Here is a 27906-nt window from a genome sequence, read left to right as displayed (position 1 = left end):
TATGTTAATGGCTAAGAAACAACTTACCATTACAGAAAAACTGTTTATCCAGCATCAAACTCTTACATTTAGGTAAAAATATAATGTTGAAAACACAAATTGACTCTGTGTCCTTAATATACAAGAACATCTTTTAACTGTTTTGTAAAGAAATAAATATTTTACTGCAACTATTTTTAACACAAGAAAAAAGTAATTAATCTGAATTTTGGCATCATTTAAGTAAATGTCAAAGTCTTCTTTATTTTATTTCACAACTTTGCAGTTGCATTGTGTATTTGCAGCCGTGTAAGTTCATACAAGTTAATCCAAAATGCACACACATACATCACCATCCACATATTAGTCTAACAACCTTGGTTTTTTTTATTATTATTGTTATTTAAACAAGAAATAAAAATCATCAGCTGGTAAGGTGAGATGAGTCGACCTGCTTTGAGTCAGTTTGACTCAGAAGTTTTCTATAAACCCGTCATGGTGTTGAAACTAACCTAAAGCAAAACAAAGCAGGGGAAGCTGCTCACCTTACCAGCAGCTTAGCTTATTATAGTTTGCATTAGCATTAGTTGCACAGAAAATCAGCAGTGTTTTTGTTTTGGTGTTCCCATAATGCATAAAAAACATGAACAGATATATCTGAAGTCAAGTAAAATCAGCAAACCACGTAGGAACTAATATTTCTATATAAACAGTGATTACAGCATTGGATTCTGCCTAGAAAATGCTTTTTTTTTCCAATGTGCATAAACATGTAAATAAATTACAAATTAATACATTTGTTTCAATTCCTCTCAAAATCTCACAGTACAAATAACTCACAATGTGATTTAGCTCTGCCAGCATTGGTGCTATTTTATCCATGCTCTCAGTATTCATGACAAATGTGCAAACACTCACAAACTGGAGAAAAAATGTTTCAAACATTGCGACACTGCAAATTTAAATAAGAAAGTTATATCTTACAAAATGTGACTTTTTACAGAGACAATAATCAACCTTAACAGAACATTAGCAGCTCTTAACATCCTTTATGTTCCCAATGAAAACTGAACTTTTAAAGTTGTGGAATTTATTCTGCTGTAAATTTGTAAAATGTACGTTCAGATTTATTCGACCTATTCATTGTATCATTAAATAATCAAGAAGCGATCAGGAACAGCAGTTATTTAGCCAAATCATATATTAGCTGGCATTTTTCAATTTGTCCTTGAAGATAACTGTTTGATCAATGTTGTAACAGCTAAATAAAATTAATATGAAGCGACCCTCCTGTGACTAACGGCCGTTAGTTAGCAAGCTAAAGTTTCAATCGAACGGATAATTTGAGCTAGCTAGTTAACCGTTGCTAATGTTACCTGTTTTTGGTGCCGTCTACATGCAACCATAAAAAACATACAGGTATTTTTTTATTGTTTCTGGTTTGTGAACTGGCTTTAAAACAACATTTCACGGGCGCAAATTGTATTTTAGTGCCGCTATAACCATGTTTTATGAGTTGTTTTTTGACGTTGCAGCCTACTTCACCGAACGACTCTTCTCTGCTTTGGTGTATTTCTGCGGTGGCGCCACAGCGCCACACACAGGCCTGGAGTAGTTACTACAGTATTTTGCGTTATATTCAGAGTTTTTTGAGTGGATGAACAAACATCTGGAAACAACAGCATAGACAACAACCGTTTTTCGAAACATCAACAAATATAACGATTGTTTTCATGTCGCCAAGGCCTCTATGTCTTTGAAAATTTCCGTGGGTGTCTTTATAGATGGGTTAACTTCAACTGCATCATAAAAATTACAAATGATGTATGAAAATACCTTATTATTCAGAGGGAAAAAATTGAGAACTTGTAGAAAACCCAATTTTTCATCCCTAAACAAGCGTTATTAAATATCAATAGTGTAACATTTAAAAATGTGACATAATAGTTCAAGCATCATAGTTAGTTTTCATTAGTAATGAGTTGCATAATCATGTTTGTAAATTTCTTGAAAGTATCTTTATGATACCTAAGATTTTGAAAGATGTGGTAGAATTACAGAAAAAAAGTAATTTATGTAAAAAAAGATCTCTTTATTTCTCTCTTTATTGTGATGAACTGTGGCCAGTTATTAGTTTTTGAGGTCAATTACATTTTCACACAGGATGAGGTTAGTTTGGCTATCCCTTACTAAATGAAATAATTATTTGGAAACTGCGTTTTGTATCTACTTAGTTGATTTTTTCTTGATATTAAAATCTATTGGATGATCTTTATATAACAGAAGCACATTTGTTAATGTTCTGATGGGAAATAATTTAAAGGGACAAATTAATTATTTAAAAAAAATCAAACATTATGTGAGGATTTAATAAAACGTCAACTATCAGCCTCAAAAATTCAGCAAATGTGCAAATAAAATCCTGATTTCAGTTTTCAATCATACAGTAAAAGCTGGTTGCAGCAATATTGTTACAAAGAAGTTCAGCCCATAGTGCAGAGTTTATAATATCTGAGCTGGTCTGTGGCTTTTTTTCAGCCTGAAATTACAAACAGATAATAATAAAAATTAGTTATTGCTTCTTTTTTTTCTTTTTTTTTGCTCATCTTTTACAACTTCAAACTCCCTGATTTTGGATGTAGCTTGAAAAGACTGAGATTATTTGAAAATCAATAATAAGCTGGAAGAAAACTTGCAGCAGATCTGCTGTTCATTAAAGGAGACCTATTATACATTTTTATACTTCCGTTTGGGTTTCTGCTGCTTCTAAAAAACACCAAGCGCTTAAAAAAACCACCAACCCATTTTCTGGTAAGAAGTTAATGTTTTTTGGTATTTGGCAAAAGAGCCGTTTTAAAAATCTCTGTTGTTGAGCCACATTCCATGGGCACTGCGCCGTTACCTAGCAACCACAGCCGAGTTCGGCCCGTCACCTAGCAACCACAGCCGAGTTCGGCCCGTCACCTAGGAACCCAAGTGGAGCTCCAGGACGATTGGTTAGCTGGTTTTACCCATAAAACTATCCTAAACTGCTCCAGGAAGCATAATAGGTCACCTTTAAGCTACAACTAAATCAGGCGATCAAACGATTTCAAAGACGTTTTTTTAAAAGAAATGCTACAAAGAAGACTCAGTGATATATCAGCAAACAAGCAGGTTAAAGTTTTAAATCAGTGCAGAAATCGGAAGTTCATTTTGTTTCTTTAAAAAAAGTCATTTTGTGCTCTTCATTGACCGTCATAAAAAGGTTTGACATCTTGGTTTTAAATGAACGGAGAGGATTTTCTCTTCAGAGACAAAGAAGGAAGCCGTGCAGCATCGTGACAGAAGGTGCAGAGGAGCTCCTCTCCATTAAAGCTGCGTTAATTAAACTTAAATGTGGAGCTCCCGCCACAGATGGAGGTCTCCTGACAGCACAGAGGGGGTTTCTGCTTGGTGACGATGGAGCGCCAGACAGGATTAAAGTCAATAAATCCCCTGGAACGAAAAGTATCCCTGGTTTTTAAATAATCCACATTTATCGTCACGTGCATCTTGTTGCCTTAATCAATGAAAATGTTGAAATCTTTTTGAAAATACGATCAAAAATGTAAAAATTGTGTAAACGTTGTTAGGTTTTTGTGCATACACTGCAAACACAGAAAATCTTACCAAGTATTTTTAGTGTAGTTTCTAGAGCAAATATCTTATTATTACACTTGAAATAAGACAAAACTAAACTACAGGTAACTTTTCAGCAAGAAAAAGGAGCTTTATTGTAAATAATTACATAATATTGATAGAAAAGTTCTAGTTCAACTGGCAGATTATTTTACTTATGGGAAAATGTCTCGTTATCAGTGAAATAATCAGTGGAATTAGTACTTTTTTGTTAATATTAAATGGGACATATTATACAAAGTTCACATTTTGCCAATTTTTTAAACTTAAATCTGGGTTTTTACTGCTTCTAAAAAGTTTAAGTGCTTAAAAAAACACCTATCTGGTGTCTGTTTGTAACCTCACAAATCAGCAGTCACTGCCCGTTGCTTAGCAACTCAATCTGAGGTCAAGGATGTTTGCTTTGCTGTTTTTATTGCTCTTATGTGCTGTACAATGGCTGCTGGAAAAGACAATTGTTTTTTTTTTTTTTGTTGACTTACCATCCAGAAACCCCTTGCTGCGTTCCTGTTGATTGTGCAGGAGGCTCTACTTCTGCTTTTCAAAGATGTATGGTTGTATGATTGCGTATCTGTTTGCAGCCATTTTAAAGTGAGAGTGTAAACATTGAGTTGGGGGCGTGGCCAGCAGCAGCATATTGGGATTTAAAGTGACAAGACGCCATAAAACAACTGGAAGGAACTCTAAATAGGCAAAGCTTACCAGTCTGAAATCTAATTATCTGATAATGATTTTGTGCAAAACATGTAATGAACTGTTTGTATAACCCATAGATCTATTCTATCCTGTTCAAAGAAGCACAGTAGGTCAACTATAAGGAATTATTTACTTAAAACAAGCCTCTATTTCTAGCAGAAATGTTACATTTAATTTGGTTTTGTCTTATTTCAAGAGCACTAAGATATTTGCACTAGAAATTGGACCAAAAAAATGTGGTGAGATTTTGTTTTTGTTGCAGTGTAAGCATGGAGAGAAGCGCTGCCGGATGTTTGTTCTCATCAAGGAGTCTCGGACTCCTCATCGTCCTCCGGTGACGTCGGGGAGGCCGGAGTATCGTCCTCCTCTCCGGCTGCGGTTGCCGCGGTTGCCGCAGGCTGCAAAGCCGCAGCCGCCGAAGTCGTCATCTTCTCGTAGGTCCTCCTGCGCTGCCGCCTCAACGTCTGGCTCTGCAGCTCCTTCACCTCCTGCAGGACCTCCTGCGCCTCTTTCCAGGACGACACCGCCTCCTCCAGCAGCCGCTCGGCCTCGGCACGCCGCCTCTCCACCTCCTGATCCTCTTCGGGCGGCTCCAGAGGAGGAGAGACGCGGAGTTTGTCGGGGGTTTTGGGCAGCGCGGAGTCGAAGGATCTGTGCAGACCAGGGGAGTTTTGGTTCTGCTGGTTCTCCTTAATGATGCCCAGATGAGGGGAGTCGGTCTCGCTGCCCTGCAACGAACCGGATCCCTCCGCCTGACAGGAGTTGGATCTATTCAAACATGGCGGCGTCTCGGGAGTCTTCAGTGGAGGAGAATAATCCTTTCTGTTGGAACCCGATGACCCCTTCGGTTTTGGAGCGTCGGAGCTCTTCGATCGAGGAGAGCCGCTCGGATCCTTCAGGTGAGGGGAGTCGGCGGCTTTAGCTGCAGGAGAGTGAGACCCTCTGGAGCGAGGCGAGTCGGCGGCTTTGGAGCGGTTCTTCTTGGCTTTAGATCGAGGAGACTCTCTTCCTCTGAGGCGAGGCGAGTCTTTGCCCCGGAGGCGTGGCGAGTCGCTGCTCCTGCTCCTCGGAGACCCCGACGATCTGCTGATGATGACAGGAAACTCTGTCAGCTAGGACTGAAACGATTAATCAGATTCAGCGAATTTTTTAAATAATCCGTCAACTAATTTAGTAATCAATTAATCGTTAAGTACACTGTACAGACTCAAAAAAGTTAGATGTTGGAAAAAAGAACAACCTATTCAGAGCAATAATTTAACAAAGCTGGACAAAATACAGTTTGCATTAATTGGATTAATTGGATTAATCAATTAATCGTAAACTAGATATAGACTCAAAAAAGGACATTTACTGGAAGAAACCTCAACAAACTGAGAGCAGTCATTTAACCAAACTGCACAAAATATTTATACATTTCGCAAGTAAGATAAAAACACCTTTATCTATAAATATTTTTTACCCAAAACTCCTGAAGTGGCATTTTTTTTATATTCACCCGGTTAAAATTCACTAAAGATTGCATTTTAGGAAATAAAACATTTATTTTCCTAATTAAAAAAGTAACAGAATTGTTTATTTGCATAGTTTAACATATTTCTAATACTGTATAGAAAAGGCACAAGTGTTTAAATGAAAAATTTGTAGAATATACCAATTTGTTTATTTGATTAATCGATTAATCGTCAGACTAAAATAATCTCTAGTTGTAACAGAATGTGATGAGACCAACCTGGAGTGGGGAGAGTCTGAGCCCCTGAGGTGGTGAAGCCGAGGGGAGTTGATCCCCTTCAGGTACGTTGAGCTGCCGCCTCGTTCTCTCTCCGCTTTGGCCTTCTGCAGCTCCTATAAACAGTGACATTTACCATCATTTCACAGCTTACAGTCGGAGGGACGGAGGTTTCTGAGGAAGTCCGACCTGCAGCCTCATTTCCTCCAGCAGCTCCTGGGCTCTCTGCATCCTCTGGGCAATGAGGCTCTGCAGCTGGCCGACAGGCTGGGCGGAGGAGCCGCTGCCCGCCTCCTCTTCGGTCGGACAGCGACGAAGAGCTGAACGAAACTCTGACCGAATCATTGCTGGTCTGGAAAAGCAGATTGAGCATCAAATCATCTTATTAAACATTTATCAGCCTCTGTGTGTTCAGAGCACCTGAAGTCCTTCAGTTCCCTTTCAGTTTATGTGATCGTTCTACTTTTCTGGTCATTAGGTTGAAATGTACGGAAGCGCATTGCTATCACGCAGGAAAAAAAAAATTTCGAGCGCTATCACGTTATAACGTGATACGTATCTCGTTAAAACGTGATAGTATCTCGTTAAAACGTGATACGTATGTCGTTAAAACGTGATACGTATCTCGTTAAAACGTGATACGTATGTCGTTAAAACGTGATACGTATGTCGTTAAAACGTGATAGTTATCTCGTTAAAACGTGATATGTATGTCGTTAAAACGTGATAGTATGTCGTTAAAACGTGATACGTATGTCGTTAAAACGTGATACGTATCTCGTTAAAACGTGATACGTATCTCGTTAAAACGTGATACGTATGTCGTTAAAACGTGATAGTTATCTCGTTAAAACGTGATACGTATGTCGTTAAAACGTGATAGTTATCTCGTTAAAACGTGATACGTATGTCGTTAAAACGTGATAGTTATCTCGTTAAAACGTGATATTTATCTTGTTAAAACATGATAATTTTAGGTCCAGGAAGTGGCGGTATTATGCTAGGCTAGTACAGTGGCTAACATGAATTGGTCAGGTTTCCTTTCATGTTTGGTCTACAACATGTAGAGATACGGATGCTGCTTTGCACTGTGGTTAAAGCCATTAATAGCATGCGTACTCTGAGCAGGATCCTAAACAGAACGGGACTGCACCGAAGGAAACGTCAGTCCGGTCCTCTAGCTGTAGCGGCGTTCCTGACTGGATCGAAGCTCAAGTTGGCTTCCGATTGTAGCTTCTGATTTGGGAAATGGCTAAAGGGAGATTATAACGGAGGCTCAGACGTATTTGCTGAACAGTTTCTGTTCAGATTTGTTTTAACAGTACACCAGCTGAACAACGGCAACGGCTGTTCGTAACCAAGCAACCGAAATCAACAGAAGGCTCGATAGTGGCAAAAGACAAAACTAGATCCTGTTAAGCATTCTTCAAAATAAAAGACTTCCTCTCTCCAAAATAAATCATAAATCAGCAAAAGCTGAATGGCCTCCTTTAAACGTCCTGAGAAACAATCACCTAATGATCGTGATTCATAAATCTCTACTCGGCTTGGCTCCAGCATCCTTAAACTTTCTTTTACATAGGTCTGTTAATTCCCATTCTTTACGTTTTAACAATATTTTTCTTTTACATGTTTCACTTTTCTGAACTGAAAAAGGGAAGCAAGCTTTTAGTGTGATGGCTCCTACAGCCTGGAATCAGCTTCAGTCTGAAATAAAGATGTCAAAGCTGGTTTCACTGGACTTATTTCGAGCAATTCTTAAAAACAGACGAGATTCTCTTAAAAGGTGTCACTGTTTTTAAATTCTTTTCTACTGTTTTACACTTCTGCATATGCATTAATTAATTTTATTTTGTAACCAGGTTGCTGTGTGTTGCAGACTTCTACCCAGGTCCCTCTTGAAAATAAGATAAGATGTGTATCTCAACGTGGTTTACCTGATAAAATAAAATAAATAAAATAAAAAAAAATAAAATAATAATATTTGTCAAATATTGGTCAACAATTTTTAATATTTGTCGACAAACAAGGAGCAAAGAAGAGACATCTCTCCTTTACCATATAGGTGACTTAAAATAATGTTTTCTAATGGAGACAAAGAGGGTAGATAAAGATTATTGTGTTGCTTTGATAAAATAAAACTCTGAACTTGAAGATAGTTATAGAAATATTTTGTAGGACTATCATGTTTGTTTTTAATTTCTTCAAGTTACATAAATACCTTCCCTGAAAAAAGATCAGACACTTTAGTTATATTCTTAGCAGTTTAAATCCTGCTCTACATGGATGAACATTATATCGGATAGTTGTTGCATTTCTCCCAAATAATCAAGTGTTTTTTGCCAGATCATCATTGTATTTTTCAGAAATGGGTATTTTGTTTGCTTAATTGACCTTTTCCTGCCTGATGAGTACATGTACAAGTCTATAGCCATAGAGATCCAGTGGGACACAATAGTAACCCATGCTGGGGGCTGTCTGGAAGTAAAGTAAAACATTGCTGCCCTGATCTGGGTTGAAATAACATAATAGGTTTGATAATTGTTAACACCCTCTGTCATATGGCAGATATAAGAGAGACAGTTTCATTCTCGGGCGTTTACCATTTAAGTGAAGTTGGAAAAAGTTATATTTAGCTCCTTAAAGAAGAAGGGGAGTGAGGAAATTGAAACTGATTGGAAAACATATAAGAATTTTGGCAATATTGTAATTTTTATAATATTGATGTGACCAATTAAGGAGATGAGTAGCATCTTTAACTATTAAACTTTTAAAGCTAACATACTTAGACACTTCTGATCTGGAATAGATTATTCATCTCTGATGCTACGTTGCATCACTATAAATCGGAATCTGAAAAGTTGTTGGCATTATTATCCCAGCTGATGGATCCTTGTAAGCCACACAAAAAGGCAGGTGCTCTAGGACAAAAAAGTGAAAGAAAACAGAAGGTTAAAATAATAACAAATATTGTAAATGTGATAGGAGTTTATTTCTAATGCATTCCAGATGCAAACATATTTTTAAATCTCTCATTGCTGAGGTTTCAATTCAGATAAAGATTTCACAAATCACAAACTAGGTTTGAAATATTCTGCCATTAGCGTAGATTAGAATAATCTACTCCAGATTTGAAGTGTCGATGTATGTTCGTTTTTAAAGCAGAACAAATTATTTCTTAACATTTATATGTTAAATATAATTTCCATGATTAGTTACTTATTTACAGTCATATGTCAAGTCATATGTTAAGTATAATTTACATGATTATTATTATTCACCGAATTTAACTTGATTGTACACAATTCCAAAAGGTGACGTGAAAAATAATTAAATTCAAAGCTTTCTGTATGATTTATTTTGGAGAGAGGAAGTCTTTTATTTTGAAGAATGCTTAACAGGATCTAGTTTTGTCTTTTGCCACTATTGAGCCTTCTGTTGATTTCGGTTGCTTGGTTACGAACAGCCGTTGCCGTTGTTCAGCTGGTGTACTGTTAAAACAAATCTGAACAGAAACTGTTCAGCAAATACGTCTGAGCCTCCGTTATAATCTCCCTTTAGCCATTTCCCAAATCAGAAGCTACAATCGGAAGCCAACTTGAGCTTCGATCCAGTCAGGAACGCCGCTACAGCTAGAGGACCGGACTGACGTTTCCTTCGGTGCAGTCCCGTTCTGTTTAGGATCCTGCTCAGAGTACGCATGCTATTAATGGCTTTAACCACAGTGCAAAGCAGCATCCGTATCTCTACATGTTGTAGACCAAACATGAAAGGAAACCTGACCAATTCATGTTAGCCACTGTACTAGCCTAGCATAATACCGCCACTTCCTGGACCTAAAATTATCATGTTTTAACAAGATAAATATCACGTTTTAACGAGATAACTATCACGTTTTAACGACATACGTATCACGTTTTAACGAGATAACTATCACGTTTTAACGACATACGTATCACGTTTTAACGAGATAACTATCACGTTTTAACGACATACGTATCACGTTTTAACGACATACGTATCACGTTTTAACGAGATACGTATCACGTTTTAACGACATACGTATCACGTTTTAACGAGATAACTATCACGTTTTAACGACATACGTATCACGTTTTAACGAGATAACTATCACGTTTTAACGACATACGTATCACGTTTTAACGACATACGTATCACGTTTTAACGAGATACGTATCACGTTTTAACGACATACGTATCACGTTTTAACGAGATAACTATCACGTTTTAACGACATACGTATCACGTTTTAACGAGATACGTATCACGTTTTAACGACATACGTATCACGTTTTAACGACATACGTATCACGTTTTAACGAGATACGTATCACGTTATAACGTGATAGCGCTCGAAATTTTTTTTTTCCTGCGTGATAGCAATGCGCTTCCGTAGAAATGTGCAATTCAAAAACAAAATTTTACCAAGTATTTTTGGTGTAGTTTCTAGTGAAAATATCTTAACAGACAAAACTAATTTACAAAAAGCATTTCAGCAAGAAACAGGAGCTTGTTTTAAGTCAATAATTGCTTAATATCGCTAAAAAATATATTAGCCCCACAATCAACTGGCTCTGTACCATTACCTAGCAACCCCAGCCAAGCTCAGCCCGTAACCTAGCAACCACGTTCTAGTTCCACAGGCAGTTCACTTATAACAAAACATTTTTCTCATGTTTTAAGTAAAATAATCTGTCTGTTCAGTGGAACTAGTACATTTTCATCAATATTAAGGAATTATTTACATAAAACAAGCTCCGATATGTTACTGAAAAGTTTATTGTAAGTTAATTTAGTCTTTTTTTCAAGATATTTACACGAGAAATTAGACTAAAAATACTCTTTAAGATTTTGTGCTTTTGCAGTACAAATAAACTTCAGTAAAGACTTGCTGCTGTAACTTCATTAAAAATGTGATTCTGTAATGTTTTAACTTAGGAAGGAAGAAAAAGTCTCTGTGTCAATCTGATAAATAACGCAATAAAATTAAGAGTAAGTACAAAAGCCAAGTAGAGAAATCCCATCAATGCATCCAGTAGCTCCAACTACAGAAACATCCAGGTTAAGTCAACAGACCAACCATGAACAACCAAATTAGAGTCACTGACTCACTAACACGTGGTTCCGTTAGTAAACCGGAATAACCGGTGAAAATCCCAATACATGCAAAATGAGAATATGCAAAATCCAGACAGAAGCGCCTCAGTTGGGATTCAAATAGGGAAGAGGTGGAAATGTGTTATTTACTACCGAAACAAATACACAGTTAAAAGCACAAACAGGGATCACACTAAGAATCAAATTTGTACTCACAGTTTTTGTGTTGCTTGATGAGCCATGATTTTTTTATTAGCGAACACATTTTCAGATTCAGTGCTCATATTTCATTTTTCCTGCATGAGTTAAATTGATTGTCAAAAATCCCAGGATTTGTGAAAGTGCCTGTAAAATTTAATTGACAATCTCTAATATCCTTTGTGATAGCATAACGATTAATATATTTAGACGTAACAAAAAAATAAATCAGTGTGACAGAAATTTATTAAATCTGACATATCTGGAACTGAAGAGGATTAGGGCGACTGAGATTAAAGCCAGACTTCAGAAATTAAAGTCAGAATTCTGAGATTAAAGTCAAAGTTTTGAGATTAAAGTCAGAATTCTAAGATTAGTCAAAGTTTTGAGTCAGGATTCTGACTTTAATCCCATAATTTTTCAGAGGCTCTGCTTGTCCTCCAGATTATGGTGCAGATGAAGGAGTTGATTTTAAAACCTGTAATTTCTCTAGGTTATTGTAAAAGTGGATCAAATTAAATTACTAGAATATTTGATCCAGAGCCTCTAGCCAGTAAAAAGAACCACTTCAAGATGATAATCTAGTAATTTCCAGTCAGAATAAGAGATTAATCTATGGATGTTTCACCTGGAGGACAGGACTTCATCCATGGAGGCGCAGCGACTCCGACCCTGCATGCTGAACCTCTTCCCTGGCTGCGGCGTTCGAGACTGGGCCTGAAGGACCTGAAGGGGCAAAGGTCAGATCAGCAGTTTGTGGCATAACCCGTTCACAGATGATGATCCACTGACCATAAAATCGCACAAATAGGAATTACAAAAATAAATTAGCTCAATGGAAACACACCAATTAAAAAACAAAAATCTTGTTTTTCCAGGTGAGATGGTTCATGCTGGTGTGAAACCTGATTTTTACATCCATGCGTAGCGTCAACATATGACGAATCCTGCTAGCCTGGTTGATTTGCTCCAAACAAAATGCATGAATATTGATAGTTGTCTATAGTTTTTGTTTTAAGTGTCTGAAATCCTGCCAGCTGGTGATGTGACCTTCCCTGTTTTATCCACAGATTTCACTCCACAGCGTTAAGTAGTTATGAAACACAGTGGAAACCTTAAACTGCTACTGTGTCAGTTGCTCAACAGGTCGTTGCTAGGTAACCAAAGAGTGAGTGAGTTGCTAGGTAACCAAAGAGTGAGTGAGTTGCTAGGTAACCAAAGAATGAGTGAGTTGATTCCACACTGCAAAAACACAAAATCTCACCAGGTAAAAGTTCTAGTTCCATTGGAAGATTATTTCACTTATAACATGTGGAAAATGTCCTGTTATTCCAATAAGACTAGAACTTTTTCATCAATATTAAGGAATTATTTACTTAAAACAACCTCATATATCTTGCTGACAAGTTACTTGTATATTAGTTTTGTCTTATTTCAAGTGTATTAAGATATTTGCTCTAGAAACTAAACAAAAATTACTTTGTAAGATTTTGTGTTTTTACAGTGCACCAGCATTGCTTGGCTGGTCATGAGGCTAACGTCTTCTCTCTGCCTACATCTCCCAGAATGCTGTGCGATATTTATTGCTATTATTTATCATCCAGGCCTTCTTCAAACCAGTAGATGGAAACAAAACAAACTCACATTTTCTTTTTATGACATTTTCAAAGTTCACTCAAAAACCTTATGACAGATGGATGAAACACAGCGAGTGTCTCACCTGGACTTGCTGGTTCTTTTGGACTTTGGAGGCGTCCAGGTGTGGCTGTTTGCCCCAGGAGCGCTCGCTGCCTCTCGGTAGGCTTCCCGTCTTCACTTTGGGCTCTTTGGTCGTCACCCGCAGCTTCGAGACGTCGGTTCCTGCCCGCTGACGACCCCCGATCCCGCCTCCGGAGCCCTCTTTCTGCAGGTCGACCCGGAAGCTGTCCTCCCAGGATTCGTCGTCGTCATATTCAAGGCAGAAACCATCCTCTTCAGCAACCAGGTCAAGGGTCAGCATGCCGTGGGAGGATGTGGAGGCCTGAGGTTTCAGAGACGATCTCATGAAAGGTGGTAATCCAGAATAACAGGCAGGAGGAAAGGGGGATGTTTGTACCACGGCCATGAGGTGTCCTCTGGTCGGCAGCCGGCGGCTGTGAGGGATCTTGGCCCGATCTCTGGTCAGATGGTCCAGAGCGCTGTCCTCCTCAATGGTCACCTGAAAGCCCAATGGAAAGACATCAACATTTCCACCTCAAACCCTTAAAAACCTCTAGACAGACCAGGTCAGACCTCATCTAGAACTCTGTTCTTGGCCCTGATTATAGCCACGTTCAGCGTGTTGATCCAGGACTCCTTCTCCTCCGGACTCACAGCCAGAAACACCAGGTTAGGAACCTGAAAAAGACGAAGTTTAATCTTTTCTGACCAATGTTTTAAAGGTGACCTGTACATAGTTCCCACCAGTCTCAACCGGAAGTAATCTGCTCCATCTTAGTAGGCGAGCACAATGCATAGCGGACCAACAGCTTTGAGACCAACAAAAAGGAAACATGGACACTCTTCACCAATGTACAAGAGAAAGAGAACAAAATGGCTGCTGTCAGGACCAACCCGTATGACAAGGAAAATATGTCAGACTGCCTCTGCTCTCAAACTATGAGTTAGTTAATAACTGCTTAGTGAACAGGAAGAGTTTGTACGATATGGAGGAGATTCACGACCTGAAATCATTGGAGGCATACGATTAATATTTAAACCGATTCATAAAGAACGTACAAACTCTTCACGTGAATATCAAGGTTCTGGTGACTGGCAGAGTAAGCACATGTACTAACAAACACGAAGGCTACAAGTCCTTCTTAGCTAGCAGATTTAGTGACTTTTTATAAAACGTTCCAGAATATTAATCTGTAAACTGAAGCAGACATAATCTACTACACACGAGAAAGCCGTTTCAGTCACGTTTCCTCTGCCTCAGTTCAGAGTTTGCACGACTGTAAGAAAGAGTAAGCAGAAGACTGGCATGTGAAAGTGTTTCAGGGATTATTCTGCTGTAACTCACGGACTAATGGGATTCTGCAGATTAAGCTTTTTCACGGGGTAAAGAAAAAACGGTCAGCGCTCGGCCAGTCAGAGCCGCTCAGGGCGAGTGGGAGGGAAATAAACGTTTAGATCCACCAATCCTGATGGGGGAAATGCTCCAATGGGGCGGCTGGACAGTTGGGACAGCATAATCTCCGGAAGCAGAGGACAGATGGAGACAAGCAGAGACACATGGAAAGGACGAACTGTAGGAAGTTTTCACATCTGGAAAGGATAAATGCAGACTAACCGCCCATGAAATAGCTGATGTAACATTCTCACATATCTCCCTGTGGACAGGTCTTTCCGGTTCCTGACCGGATTGTTCAACTAAAACATTGTGAAACTGGACAGAAAGTGGAGGTTGAGGGAGGAAGGAAAACAACACAGGCCTAGTGATCAGGAAACAATAAAAAAACAAAAAGCAGAAACAGGAAGGAGAGGACAAATTAACCTGCAATTCAGCAGCCATTATGTGCAGGTTAATGGGAATCTGTTGGTTCTGAAATCAGGATTTCTGATCATGTTTGGTGCTTTTCAAGCAAAGAAAAGACGGTAAACGATGGACGGATGGATGGACGGACAGACAGACGGATGGATGGACGGACAGACGGATGGATGGATGGATGGATGGATGGATGGACGGACACAGACGGATGGATGGACATACAGACGGATGGATGGATGGATGGATGGATGGATGGATGGACGGACGGACAGACGGATGGATGGACAGACAGACGGATGGACGGACAGACAGACGGATGGATGGATGGATGGACGGACAGACAGACGGATGGATGGACATACAGACGGATGGATGGATGGATGGACGGACAGACAGACGGATGGATGGACATACAGACGGATGGATGGATGGACAGACAGACGGATGGATGGATGGACAGACAGACAGACAGACGGATGGATGGATGGACAGACAGACAGACAGACGGATGGATGGACAGACAGACAGACGGATGGATGGATGGACGGACGGATGGTTGGATGTGGATGGATGGATGGATGGATGGTCAGACAGACAGATGGATGGATGGACAGACAGACGGATCTTCTTTAACATTTGTTCTTTTCTCAGGTTTCTGAGATATGTCAAAGTCTGAACTCTTAAAGTTTCTTAACAAATCAAAACATCCCAGGAAACTTAAAGTTACCTAAAATAAAATTAACATAAAAACCAAAATAAAAACTTTCTAAAGTGCTTTATAAATACTGGAGGCATCAGGAAGTGACAGACGAACATACGTCCGGTCATAAGGAAAAACATATCTTTCAATCATTTCAGCTGAAGTTTAAAGTCAGAGTAAACCCTGTGGATTTCCCTCATAAGCCTTTTCAATGGATAATCTGAGCAGAAGAAACCGGTCGGCTGAAACCGGACGATTAGAGCTGTGCAGCGTCGACATCATAAGATCTGCAAGTAAGCCTCCGCTCTGCTCTGAGTTATGGTCTGGTGGATTTGAGTCTGCATGGCCTCAGCAGAGCTGCATCTGGAAAAAATTACTTTTCTCACACGGAGAAACAAAAACTAAACGATTCGGTGTTCGGTCAATTTTCATTAACTGTAATAATTTAAATAAATTTAAATATCTGTTCACTGTTAGAATGGAGTTAATGACATTCTATAAGTTATTTTTTAAACTATTTACTAATTTACCGGGATTCACCTGAATGAATATAACTGAAGCAGCACATTGTGTTCTGACTTTCATTATTATGTTAGTAATGGTTTTTCTACACTGTAAAAAAACATTTCTAATTTACAGTAATATACCGGCAGCTGTGGTTTCCAGAATTTTACCATATTTATGCATAAATTAGATTTTTTTTACAGTGTAGGTTTAAGTAAAATTTAAAGAGTGGATTTACACTACAAAAACACAAAATTGGTCTAGTTTCTGGTGTAAATGTCTTCAAATAAGACAAAACTAACTTACAAGTAAGCAAAATATAGGAGCCTATTTTAACCCTATTTAAAGTCAATATTCTCTCAACTTTGATGAAAAATACTAGTTCTCTTAGTATAGAAATATTTATACTAGTTATATGGGAAAAATGTCTTGTTATAAGTAAAATAATCTTCCTGTGAACTGAGTGCTTTTAAAAATAAATATTTAGAAATTTAAACAAGCTTCTATATCTTGCTGAAAATCTACTTGTAAGTTAGTTTTAAATTACTTCAAGTGTACTATGATATTTGCACTTTAATCTAGACCAAAAATACCTGGTAATATTTTGTTTTGCAGTGTGCTACGCTATGCTAATGAACGTCGAGGCCTCCAGACCAAATTGTGTCTAAAAACCTTGGCCAGGCCATGTAGTTTCCCTCAGAAGGTGTATCAGTGGCTCTAATTAAATCCAAGCCAAAACCGCCTTCATGTGTTTTGGAGACCGCTCCAAAGCAGGAAGTGGACTATAGCAGAGAGCATTCTGGGTAAATGAAAGCAAAACAAATACAAGAGTTCAGCGCTAGCAGAAGAAATGGCTCGTAGTTTTTTACCGAGACAAAAGAGAAATCCTACAATCGCTAAAATCTGACGCCACTCCATTTTTGTTTACACTTTGTGAAGAAGGAAGTTGCGCTCAGTGTATTCTTTAGATATTTTTGTGTCGTTTCCTTCAGTGGTTCTTGGTGCAGCGCCCCCACAGGCGAGGAGGGGAACAGGTTTTTCAGAGGTTTTGGTTCATTTAACACAGTGCAGTGTAAAAGTGAACCACAGCAGCTGAAAATGTAACAAACGCTGCAGATTTTCTCCCCAACTGAACCGAGTCTTTCGGGTTATCAGGTGTGAAAGTCTCTGAAACTGCAGGCAGAACTCACCGTGTTTCCTCGCTGCTTGCAGCGCAGCAACGTGAAGCGACTGTGGTTCTTCTTGCTCCGACTCTTCGCCTTCCTCAGCTCCTCTGAGCGCTCGTAATCAGCCAGGTCAAACACCTCCTGGGCTTTACGCTCATCTTTAACCTGCAAACATCAACATAGAAAAAAACACTCAGATTACATTAGGAGTGTAGCGATACAATAATTTCACGATATGATACGATATATGATATTCTGGTCACGATACGATATGTATCACGATATTTGTTGAGCAATACAGTTCGCTACGATTCAGTGCATTTTTACGATTTTCTGAAAGATTTTAGAAGGACAGAGTAATTTTAGTGACATTTTGTGTTCCATAGACTTGAATTTAGTTAACTGAAAACTGATTAAAAGCACCAACTACACAATACCTGACTCTGATTGGACAGTCTAACAGTCTGCAGCTGGACAAAATGAATCAAAGACGTAGTGAGAGAATTAGTTTCTGTCATTTAATTCATGTGGATTTGACATAAAACTCAAAAGTTTAAACGGTAATCCAGGAGCAGAGTGGGGAGATTATCAGCCTCTGTAGACTCTCAATATGCAAATGATTGCACTTATGTTTTTTCTTTTGGACACTATGGCTGCATTTTGGAGTAAAAATGCAGGGTAGGGTAAGGGTTAGGGTTAGAGTTGTAATCCTTTATATACAGAACAGAAACCGCTAAGCTAAAAACTAATTACGAAGTGAATGCTACCAGTCGAAATTTGCATTAATTTCACGATCTCACTGCTTTTGCAGCTGCTCCGTTCGCGCCGCTTCTCCGTTCCGCTTCTCTTTCATGGTTACTTGCGCAGCTTTACTTCGTTCCTCACCAACAAAATACAGCCCATTGTTATTTATTGAAGATTTTACATTTCCAAAAACACAGGAATCTAATGTTTCGTTTTGTACGTTTGGAAGCTCGTTCCCTCTCACATTATCGGAAAAGTCGGGGAATGGCGGCGCTTTTGACATTTCTCTGACATTCGGAAAAATATGGTTTACTAATTTTAGCATAACTCCGGTTATACTTGGCCTATTAACACAATTTAAAAACTGGTGTTAGTTTATAATGTGCACTTTAAGCTCAAGTTGAAAGTGAGACTGAGGGAGGCGGAGTCTTGCTGCTACGCCGTAACAAACTAGACGTTAAAAAGAGCTGTCAGGCTATGGACCCCTATGGTTTAACGGATCGATACTCGCGGATGAAAAATCGATACTTTCCGAGGGCGGAAAATATCGATATATATCGCTGAATGGATTTATTTATACAGTCCTAGATTACATCACCACTGCTTAATCCAGATGCTTGGCAGCAGCTTCTGCTAGGGCAGCAAAATCTGTGATTAAAGGAACCATGTAAAGTTTAAAATTCAGAGCGAGACACTGAGTGGTGATGAGACTTTCACAAAAAATAAGCACCCAAAAGTGTAGCTAACCTAAGGATGATAAATCAGTCAGTGTTTAATCAAAGTTTTGGTTCTAGAAGATTTACTTTTTTTGAAAATCTGCATTTTTGTCACGTGTAGTCATTGGGTTTCCACAGATCAGAGTGACGCCAGCGCCTCCAAGGCCCCCATCTTGTTTGATGAGCGTTTTATTCAGCGTTTTATTTGTTATTTGGACTTTGAAACCAGGTCAACTCTATGACAAAATATAAGGGCCAGGATAGGATTATTTTCTATTTAGAAAAGTAAACTTATAATGTTACAGTCATGATATCAAAGCTCCAGTAAGTAGCTTTTACAAAATTTGTCTTTTCCATATTTGTTAAAACTGTCGCCACGTCGTGACAGTTTGATATGAAACCAATAATCAGTGAAAATATCAATTTCCAGCTCTCTATCAAAAACAATCAATCAGAGCCAGGAGGAGGGTCTTAGCACTGTCAATCAACCTCACGTACTGCATCTGCATCAAACACAATTATGCAACCGTACATCTTTAAAGAGCAGAAGTGGAGCCTCCTGCACAGCCAACAAGAATCCAGCAAGTGGTTACTCAAGGTAAGCCAACAACTAAGCATTTGGCTTTTCCAGTAGCCATTGTACAGCGCATACAGTGGTAAAACCAGCTCGCCAATCATGCTGGAGCTCAACTTGGGTTGCTAGGTAACGGTGAGGTATCCGTCAAATGTGACTCAATAAATTGGACATTTATAAAACGGCTCATTCCAGACACCAAAAACATTAACGTATTACCAAAAAATGTCTGGGTGTATTTTTTTTGAAAGAGCAGAGATCCAAATGGAAATCCAAAATGTGCAAAAAGTGAATTTTGTGTATTAAAAAAAGGTAAAAAATCCCCAGTAAGTGGTGTTTTAAAGCATTTCTTCTTGATTTAGAAACTCATGCACATCTGTCTCTGCTGCTCGTTTAGCTCAGAGTCAATGACACAGAAATAAGCTTGTGTTTGTACCACAGTTTGTACCATCTGGTTCCACCCAGCTGCTCACCGATTTCATGAAGAAACCTGGAACCAAAGGACCGATCCAAACCTCCACCTTGTGGCTCCGCTGTTATCGGAGCTTTTCTACTGTCTGGGAGGTAAAATGTTTTTAATTGTGTTTAATCTAATGATAAAAATATGTGTGGCTGTTTGACCCATGACCCAATCTTCTATAATGTTTAATAATAATAAATAATATTGAAAACAGCTTTTTAAACTGAATTATTGATCATTTCACACAAATAAGAGCAGCTGTTTCCATTCCAGTTCATATTTTTCACATTCAGGTCGAACATCTGGCTCATTAGCTTGAAGATTTTGACTCGTTTCATTCAGATAAATAAATATGATACCGTCTGTTCAAGATGTAAAGAAGAAAATCTTTACTGCATTAAGTCAATGGTGGGACAGAGTGTTTATTAGAATAAATATGGATGTTTTGCAGTGTTATTTTTATTAAATTTGGTTCTGGTTCCTCTGTGCAGGCGAAGCTGTTGGTTTAGTGAAAACGAGTCAGGAGGCGATTCAGTGTGGAAAAATGAGTCGCCTTGCTCCATGTTTCATTCATCCGTCGAGTTTTCACTTCGTTCAACTTTAAAAAGTTAATTTGGTGAAAGCTTCCGAGCAAAAAGGAAAACCAGCTGAGTTTAACTGAGAGGAAGAGACATTTATTCATATTTAACAAAACCTAACTCTGCTGGAGCAGCGGCTCTGAATAAATGAAACCAGCAACAGGGAACTTTATCTAACCAAGCCACTCTTACTTTTACACTTTTTTGTTTTTTACTTTGTTTGTTTTTATTATTCCAATGATATATTAACTATTATTACCTGTTATAGCCTGAGCTAGCCACTAATTCACACATGCGCTAATAGAAATACTTCCAGGAAGGGTAATTTTTATCTTTTTTTTTTTTTTTATATATTTCAGTGTAATCGTAAAAATAATATATGATTTAAAGAGAATAACAAAAAATGAAGATAAAAACAGTTTGACCACATTTTGCTTGGCTTCTGAAAAAAAACCAAGTAAATGTAAAGGGAGTAATAAGTTAGTATTTCACATAAACACCAATAAGGCTAAAAGTTGTGATTATTATAAAAACAAATGTTTTGTTTGGCTTTTTTGTCTGTGACAGTGAAAATATCTTAAAGTCCTGTGATTCCTTGTAATATTTGAACTAAATTATGAGATTTATTATTCATTAAGAGAATTATAACACTGTCTTATAACATAAATAAATATGTTACACTTTGTCTATGTACGTTTAAAAATAATCCAGAATTATTTCTTCAAATGAACCAAAGGACCAGATTATGCTGTAACAGAGAGAATATAGATATAAGAGGAATCCCAGGATTTAGGTTACAAATTAGCAACCCCAGCCCGTTACCTAGCAACCACAGCAGAGCCCAGCCCGTTACCTAGCAACCCCAGCAGTTTGTTACCTAGCAACCCTTAGCGGAACTCCTACATTTGGTCAGTTGCTGCTCCCTGTTTCACATTCATGAAGCCAAATGGATAAACTCCAACTGGATGCTTCCTCCAAGAACTTCTTAATTATGACTCAAATATCTAGAGAGCTGCGCGTACGAAGACGATTCTCCAGAAGTTCGAGATTCATGACCATCTGCTTGGCAGCCTCTATGTACAACTGGCATTTTGTTTGACTTGTTGTTGGTAACTGGCAAATAAACATATGTTTTATATGTCTTACAATATCAGAATATTTTCACAAAAACAAACAATGGCTGTACAATGAAGCTTAATTGATTCATAAATGGTTTAGTTGGTGACATTTACCCATTTTTTCTACATTTGTTCCTTTGGGCACTGGTGCCGATTACATAACAGTCCATTATTGATTGGGAGGAAGAAGAACAAGATTCAATTGCATCACGTTTTTAACACAGTGGTGACGCCACGTTAAGCATTTGGTTCCAGTTTGAGTCCAAATGGGAACTCTCTCCATAAAACAGCAAACCGCTCAGTGGAAACGAGGAAACGCAGAACGTCTATTAAACTGGGTCAGTTCTTCTTTCTTTGTCCAGCAGGTCTCACAAGAATAGATAAAAAAGACTCAAATCTAACATCATTGTTCCAGTCGGATGCAGCATGATACTCATGCCATGCAGTCGCTGATTTGCATTTGGAGCTGAAACGAGTCAAGGAGAACACGGCTGCATCTGTAATCGATTAGAGATGGGATTTTCTGTCGCAGCTGGTGTCAGAACCAAATGCTGCAAAACAAAAGACGGCATAAAAATTCAGAAAATTAAACTGGAAAAAATAAAAAAATTATAATCAGAAAGACATAAAATGCAAGAAATTAAGAAAAAAAGAGAAATTCCAGTAAGAGACGCAGAAAGTCAATAATATATATATGAGAGCAGTTCTGTGTTTGTTAGGTTCTGTGTTTTGAGTTCGAGTTTTTGTCTGTCTAGTCCTGTTTTCCCCTGAGTCTCTGTCTTGATTGATCCCAGCTGTGTGTCGTTCCTGTGATTACCCTCCCAGTGTATTTAGTCCCACCTGTTGTCAGTGTTCGTTGTCGGATCCTTGTCGTGTCTATTGTTGTCTGTCGTAGTCAGAGTCGTCTGCATCAGTCTGTCCGTCGTCGCAGTGGAACTGCTAAGTCCTGTGTCGGCGTCAGCTCAAGAGTTAGCTGTGTTAGCTGTGTGCTTCCTTCTGCCGTGCTGCCTGTTGGACTGTGAGCTGCATCAATAAATTCTTCATCATTATCACCTTCATACCTGGGTCTCAGCGTTCTATCCTCACCACCAACCACACACCATGACAGTGTTAATAAATCAGTTAACTGCATATAAATTAAAACGAGCCTAATAATTTCTATTTGCATGATTTACTGTTGTTTTTTCTTTGTCTCTTTCTACTAAAAACTGGATGATAAAAGTTTTCAGTCTGGTGATTTGAGCTCAATAAGTTACTTTTTTTAAAGGATAATTTTGTTTACAGAGACTTTATAATTAATTTTACTTGTTATTTCTGTTATTTATTTTGGATATTTGAAATGTGTTCCAGTGTTAAATATTCATTAGAATTTAAAGTTTATTGATCTTTGAGAATTTCACATTATTGGATCATTATTACCTGAAAATGGTCTCAACACAACAATATTATCGTTTATTTCAGTAACTTCTGGGACAATTATATGTCAGTTACTGTGACATATATGAGAGACATTTTGTTTCCCTTTCAATAATAATAGAGAAAATCTTATTTAATGATTAATTTAAGTTTTTTTTGTTCCAAACCAAATAGTATAAAAAAGGCTTAAAATAATAAATCTCTATATGTTTGTGCTTTCATGTTACAAGTATGTTTAGTTTCTCTGGGATGATGAATGTTGATGAAATATTTGCAATATTTCATTTAAATGTGATAACTTTGCAGTTTATGGATTAATTTAAAACAAATTTGTTGAACTTGAGACGTTTTATGAGCTAATAGTAATACAAAACTGCAACACAAATGAATAAAAGTCGCTTCATAAACACTCAGAAACCTTTAAATGTATAAAACTGTTCCATTTCTTGATCATAATGAGGATGATTTAACATTCCTCTGTGTCATATGGTGTGTTTAATGGCTGCAGGGTTCATGGCAGTCACATGTTGAGAAGCCATCAATACCATTATCAATACCACAATCTATACTATTTACATGGAGCCTGAGCCTCAGCGCCGCCGACATGGAGACGCTTCAGAAAATACGAGACAAAAACAGGAGCTCTGGATGTCCGGATGATCAATTATCTGCATTTTTCATGAGAAATATCTGCATGAGGGAGGAATGTCTTCTCTGCTTTAGTTTCAGAGTAAAACTGCTACCTTTAAAAATAGAAATCCAACACACACACGCACACACACACACACAGCGCCTCTGGCTGCAGTAGTTAGCGGACCCGGGTCATTCTGAGACACAGAAACAGGACGGATCCCCGAGACTCGCAGTGAAATAAATATGTAATTACAGGAAACACAGGCAGGCTCGTTTCACCGCTTCAGAGCAGATTGCAGTGATTTACAGCTTCTCACTCACGCCTCAAACTTGTTTTCTTCCCACCCCAGAGCGCGTCTTTACCCAGAAATCTAACGATTTACGATGTAAATAATGAGATGAAGCTCCCTGCTGCAGCGGTAAGTGGGTTAGGGTGAGTCATTATGACGCCGCTCGGTCCGATCGGCCGGCCTCGGCAACAATAACAGGAACACGAGTTTCTGCAGCTAAAATAGAGCCGAACACACAAACAGAACCTCTCAGCAGAAACGCACTTTATTCCTGACTCTGCATCCGCATGGAAATGTCTATTTTTAAAGCAGCGGACGAACGGACTCTGGTCTTATGGAAGATGTTATCAGTATTTAACCTTGTGCAGAGTTTGTGTTTGCAGCCAGTTTGTGATTTTCTTCTTTCTGGTTTTATATTACTCTCTGTAATCTTTCCACTTCTCTGTCCCATTAGATCAGGTTTTAATAGTTTCTGCTTTTAGTTGAGGTGTGATCAGGCCTGTCGCAATTAAGCAATAAATCAATAAGTCAGATGATAAACAGGTGATAACAAACTCAATAATTTCCCTTTGCCATATGTAACAATTTTCTCTATTTTCTCTATTTCTACCAAAAACTAGATGACTAAACTCTTCACTCTGGTGTTTTGGTCTCAAATAAACATTTTTTAAAGGACAATTTGTTTACAGAGACTTTCTAACTAATTTTATTTGTTGTTTCTGCTGTTTTATTTATTTATTTTATTTTTTAAAATGTCCTCCAGCTCCAGTGTTCAATCATTTAACTCTTAAAGTTCCTCTTAAAGGGCCGGTTGAGCCTGAATCTGTTGATAAAACCCATTAAAATATCTGTTAAAATATCAATAAACTGCTGTTTGTTTCAACATTCAGTAAGTATTTCTTATAATTAAATTAAACATATTTCCACGCTGATCAGCCCATCCAGGATTTTGTGATTTTTTTTGTGGTTTTTTGCAATCAGAATCAGATTTTGTGGTGCTAAATAAGAAATATTTCTAATGAATTTGTATTATATTTATGCTAAATGATGCTAAATGTGACTTTTTATTAATCGCCGTATCAATCAGGAACTATAACTTCACATTAAGTAATGCTGAGTCATTGAAACGAAATGTTTTTCACCAATTTTGAGAAATAATTACAGTAAAATCAGAAAAAATGTGGGGATCTGTTGATTTTGTGAATCTTACAGATTTGTAAAGAACTGAAAGGACTTCCTGATGTCATCAGGAGTCTCGAAGGCCACATTAAAAGCTACGGCGGCCATATTTGGCCCCCGGGCCTGGAGTTTGACACGTGACTTAAATCATTTAAAGTGAGTTTAAACTAATGAATGAACAGCTCCTTCTTATGCTGGGAAAAAACAAAACAACAGAAACAAATTGACCAACTGTTGAAGCCGTTTTTATTGTTCAAACTCCTCGCCGACAGACGGCCTCCACCTCCTCAGATCTGCCTGTCTGCACTCTGCAGAGATAAAATCAGCTGAGATGCAAAACTCAGAAGAAAGTGTTTGAGAAAGTCTGACTCAGCGTCCCGCAGCCTGTGTGTGGAGCTGCATAACAGTTACGTAATGCTGGAGCAAAAACAGAATCAGTGTGAACACTCGGCACTTAGGATCCAAACTGCCTCACTGACAGGAAGGTTCATCTGATTCCCGACACGAACAAACGGCCTGCAGTCAAACCACGCAGCATTAAAGGGGACAAATTATGTTAAATTCACATTTTTCAGGTTTTTGTGCTTTCATTTGGGTCTCGACTGCTTCTAAAAGCAACCAAGAGCTTAAAAAACCCAGCACAGCCAGTTTTTGGGAACAAGTTAAAGATTTTTAGTGTCTGGAAAAAGAGCCATTTCAAAAACCTCTGAAATGTAATATTACAAATCAACAAGCCATTACCTAGCAACCCCAGCCAAGCCCAGTCCGTTACCTAGCAACCCAGCTGGAGTTCAAGCATGTTTGGTCAGCTGGTTTCACTGCTGTACAATGGCTGCTGGAAAAGACAAGTGATTTGTTGTTGTTTGTGCAGGAGGCTTTACTTCTGCTTTTCAAAGATCAGTCGTTGTAAAATTGTGCTTCTGTTTGCAGCCATTTTCACATGAAAGGCTAAATATTGAGTTGGAGGCGTGACTTATTTGGACTTAAAGAGATAAGACGCCCTAAAACAGCTCAAAATAGGCAGAACTGACCAGACTAAAATCTCATTACGTAGGAATGATTTTGTAAAATCAAATGAAATGAATGTTTTGTGCAGTCCGTAGATTAATCCTAACCTGTTAAAGGAAGCATGTTGGTGTCCGTTAACATTAGTGAATTTGTCTACCACAGAGCAATAAAAAGATTAAAACTGATGTGAAGCAGTTTCTCCAAAGAGGATGTTGGATTTTCATACAACAGGAACTTGATGAGGTCGGTTCAGGTGAAAAGCTCATGTTTCAGAGCCGACCGGCCATCATCTGAGCTGGAAGTAAAAACAGATTACAGGACATCGTTCCTCCCTCGTCTCACTAAAACTTACATTTTACATCAACTGACAAACAAACAAAGTCACATCCTGATTTTACTGGAGATTCTTAGATTTATCAAGATTTTAATCAACATCACAAATGTTTGACCCGTGTAATTTACCAAGGATGCAAATATTCATCGACTATATCCATATTTTTATTGGACTGTTTAACTAGTTGCTGTTGCCATAAAACAAGTAATTTACCACAGTCAAAAAATTATAGTTCTTTCTATTCCTTTCAAATCTATTTTTAATTACTTTCTGGTTGTTTTTATTCTTGATTTTGGTGTATCAATGTTGTTTTATGGATGTTTTTTAATCTATTCTCAGCTTTGTTATTTTGTGTCTTTTTGGTGCTTGGAAGATTTTTGTTATTGTTTTTATTTAATGATTTGTTTGTCTTTGTGATTTTATATACATCTCTGTGGTTGTCTTGAGTTTTAATTATGAGTTTATTTAGTGTTTTTTTATCTTTAGAGTTACGCGCTTCTTCCCTTGGTTTGGGAAAATATTTCAAATTGTCCATTTGAAGCTCAACAAGTAAAAAAATAAATGAATCAGCATTTACATGGATTTGTAAGTGTTAGGATTCATGTTTTTGTACTTCCATTTGGGCTTGTACTGCTTCTAAAAACAGCCACTTAGAAAAAACACACCGCCACAATTTTGACAATGAGCTAATGATTTTTGGTGTCTGAAAAATTAGGCGTTTCAAAAATAGGGTTTTATGTCGTTACCTAGCAACCCAAGTGGAACTCCAGTCCGTTACCTAGCAACCCAGGTGGAACTCCAGTCCGTTACCTAGCAACCCAGGTGGAACTCCAGCACATTTGGTCATCTGGTTTAACCGCAGTATGCGCCCTACGGTGGCTGCTGGGAAAGAAGGAGCCATTTTCACATATAAACTTAAACGCTGAGCTGGGGGCGTGGCCAGCAGCTGCTCATTTGGATTTAAAGTGACAGCGTCCTAAAACAGCTCATTCTGAAAGGAGCTCAAAACAGTCAGAACTGAGAACACTGAAATCTTTTAATCTAAAAATGATTTTGTGAAAAAACCGTAACGAACGTGTTTGGACCACAGACCCGGCCCAACCTGTCCAAGGATCGGTCGCCACTAGAGGAACACAAACTCTGGGAGTTTCTGTTTCACTCTCCAACATCACGTCTGACTCCTGAGTCAGTCGCTGCTGCTAATCTCCGCTGTCGCTCCAGGACACAAACCGTCTCCGTCTCTCTCTGACACTAACCCACAGTGAGGTCGCTGACACCAAACAGCTGCTGAAGCTCCAGGCCCAGAACCCATCAGGCAAAACGAGTCCCAGTCCTCCCAGTGCCGTCCCATTAACTATGTTTCCGTTTCGCTCGTTCCTCACCTCCTTGTCTGAGATGAAGAGGTGATCTCCCTTCAGCACCAGGTACCTGCTCCGCCACAGCTCCCTGAAAATCCCTCGACCGCAGAACTTCCTGATCCAACCTGCCTTCTCCGGCTGCTGGACGGCGAGCGGACCGGAGTCCTGCAAGCCCTGAAACAGAAGAAGAAGAAGATAAAAACAAAACAAGAGAAACCACAAGTTCACAGCCAACAT

The 27906-nt window shown here is 38.5% G+C and overlaps 1 protein-coding gene across 1 annotated transcript; it reads right to left on the bottom strand.

The window, feature by feature from the left end:
• Window positions 1-217: 217 nt before the first annotated feature.
• plekho1a (pleckstrin homology domain containing O1a) lies at window positions 218-27906 on the bottom strand. The gene is made up of 9 exons (XM_088009976.1): window positions 27898-27906; window positions 27694-27843; window positions 17286-17426; window positions 13652-13756; window positions 13101-13577; window positions 12009-12106; window positions 6254-6416; window positions 6068-6180; window positions 218-5421 (listed from the first exon to the last, which is right to left on the bottom strand). The coding sequence occupies exons 1-9, from the start codon at window positions 27904-27906 to the stop codon at window positions 4638-4640; spliced, it is 2040 nt and encodes a 679-aa protein (XP_087866102.1). The 3' UTR covers window positions 218-4637.

Source organism: Poecilia mexicana, unplaced genomic scaffold (genome assembly GCF_051168715.1).
Source record: "Poecilia mexicana isolate PSO_F unplaced genomic scaffold, ASM5116871v1 scaffold_11, whole genome shotgun sequence".
NCBI classification, from domain to species: domain Eukaryota; kingdom Metazoa; phylum Chordata; class Actinopteri; order Cyprinodontiformes; family Poeciliidae; genus Poecilia; species Poecilia mexicana.
The sequence above is the reverse complement of the archived record's forward strand: the minus strand, read 5'-3'. Positions and strand labels throughout refer to the sequence as shown.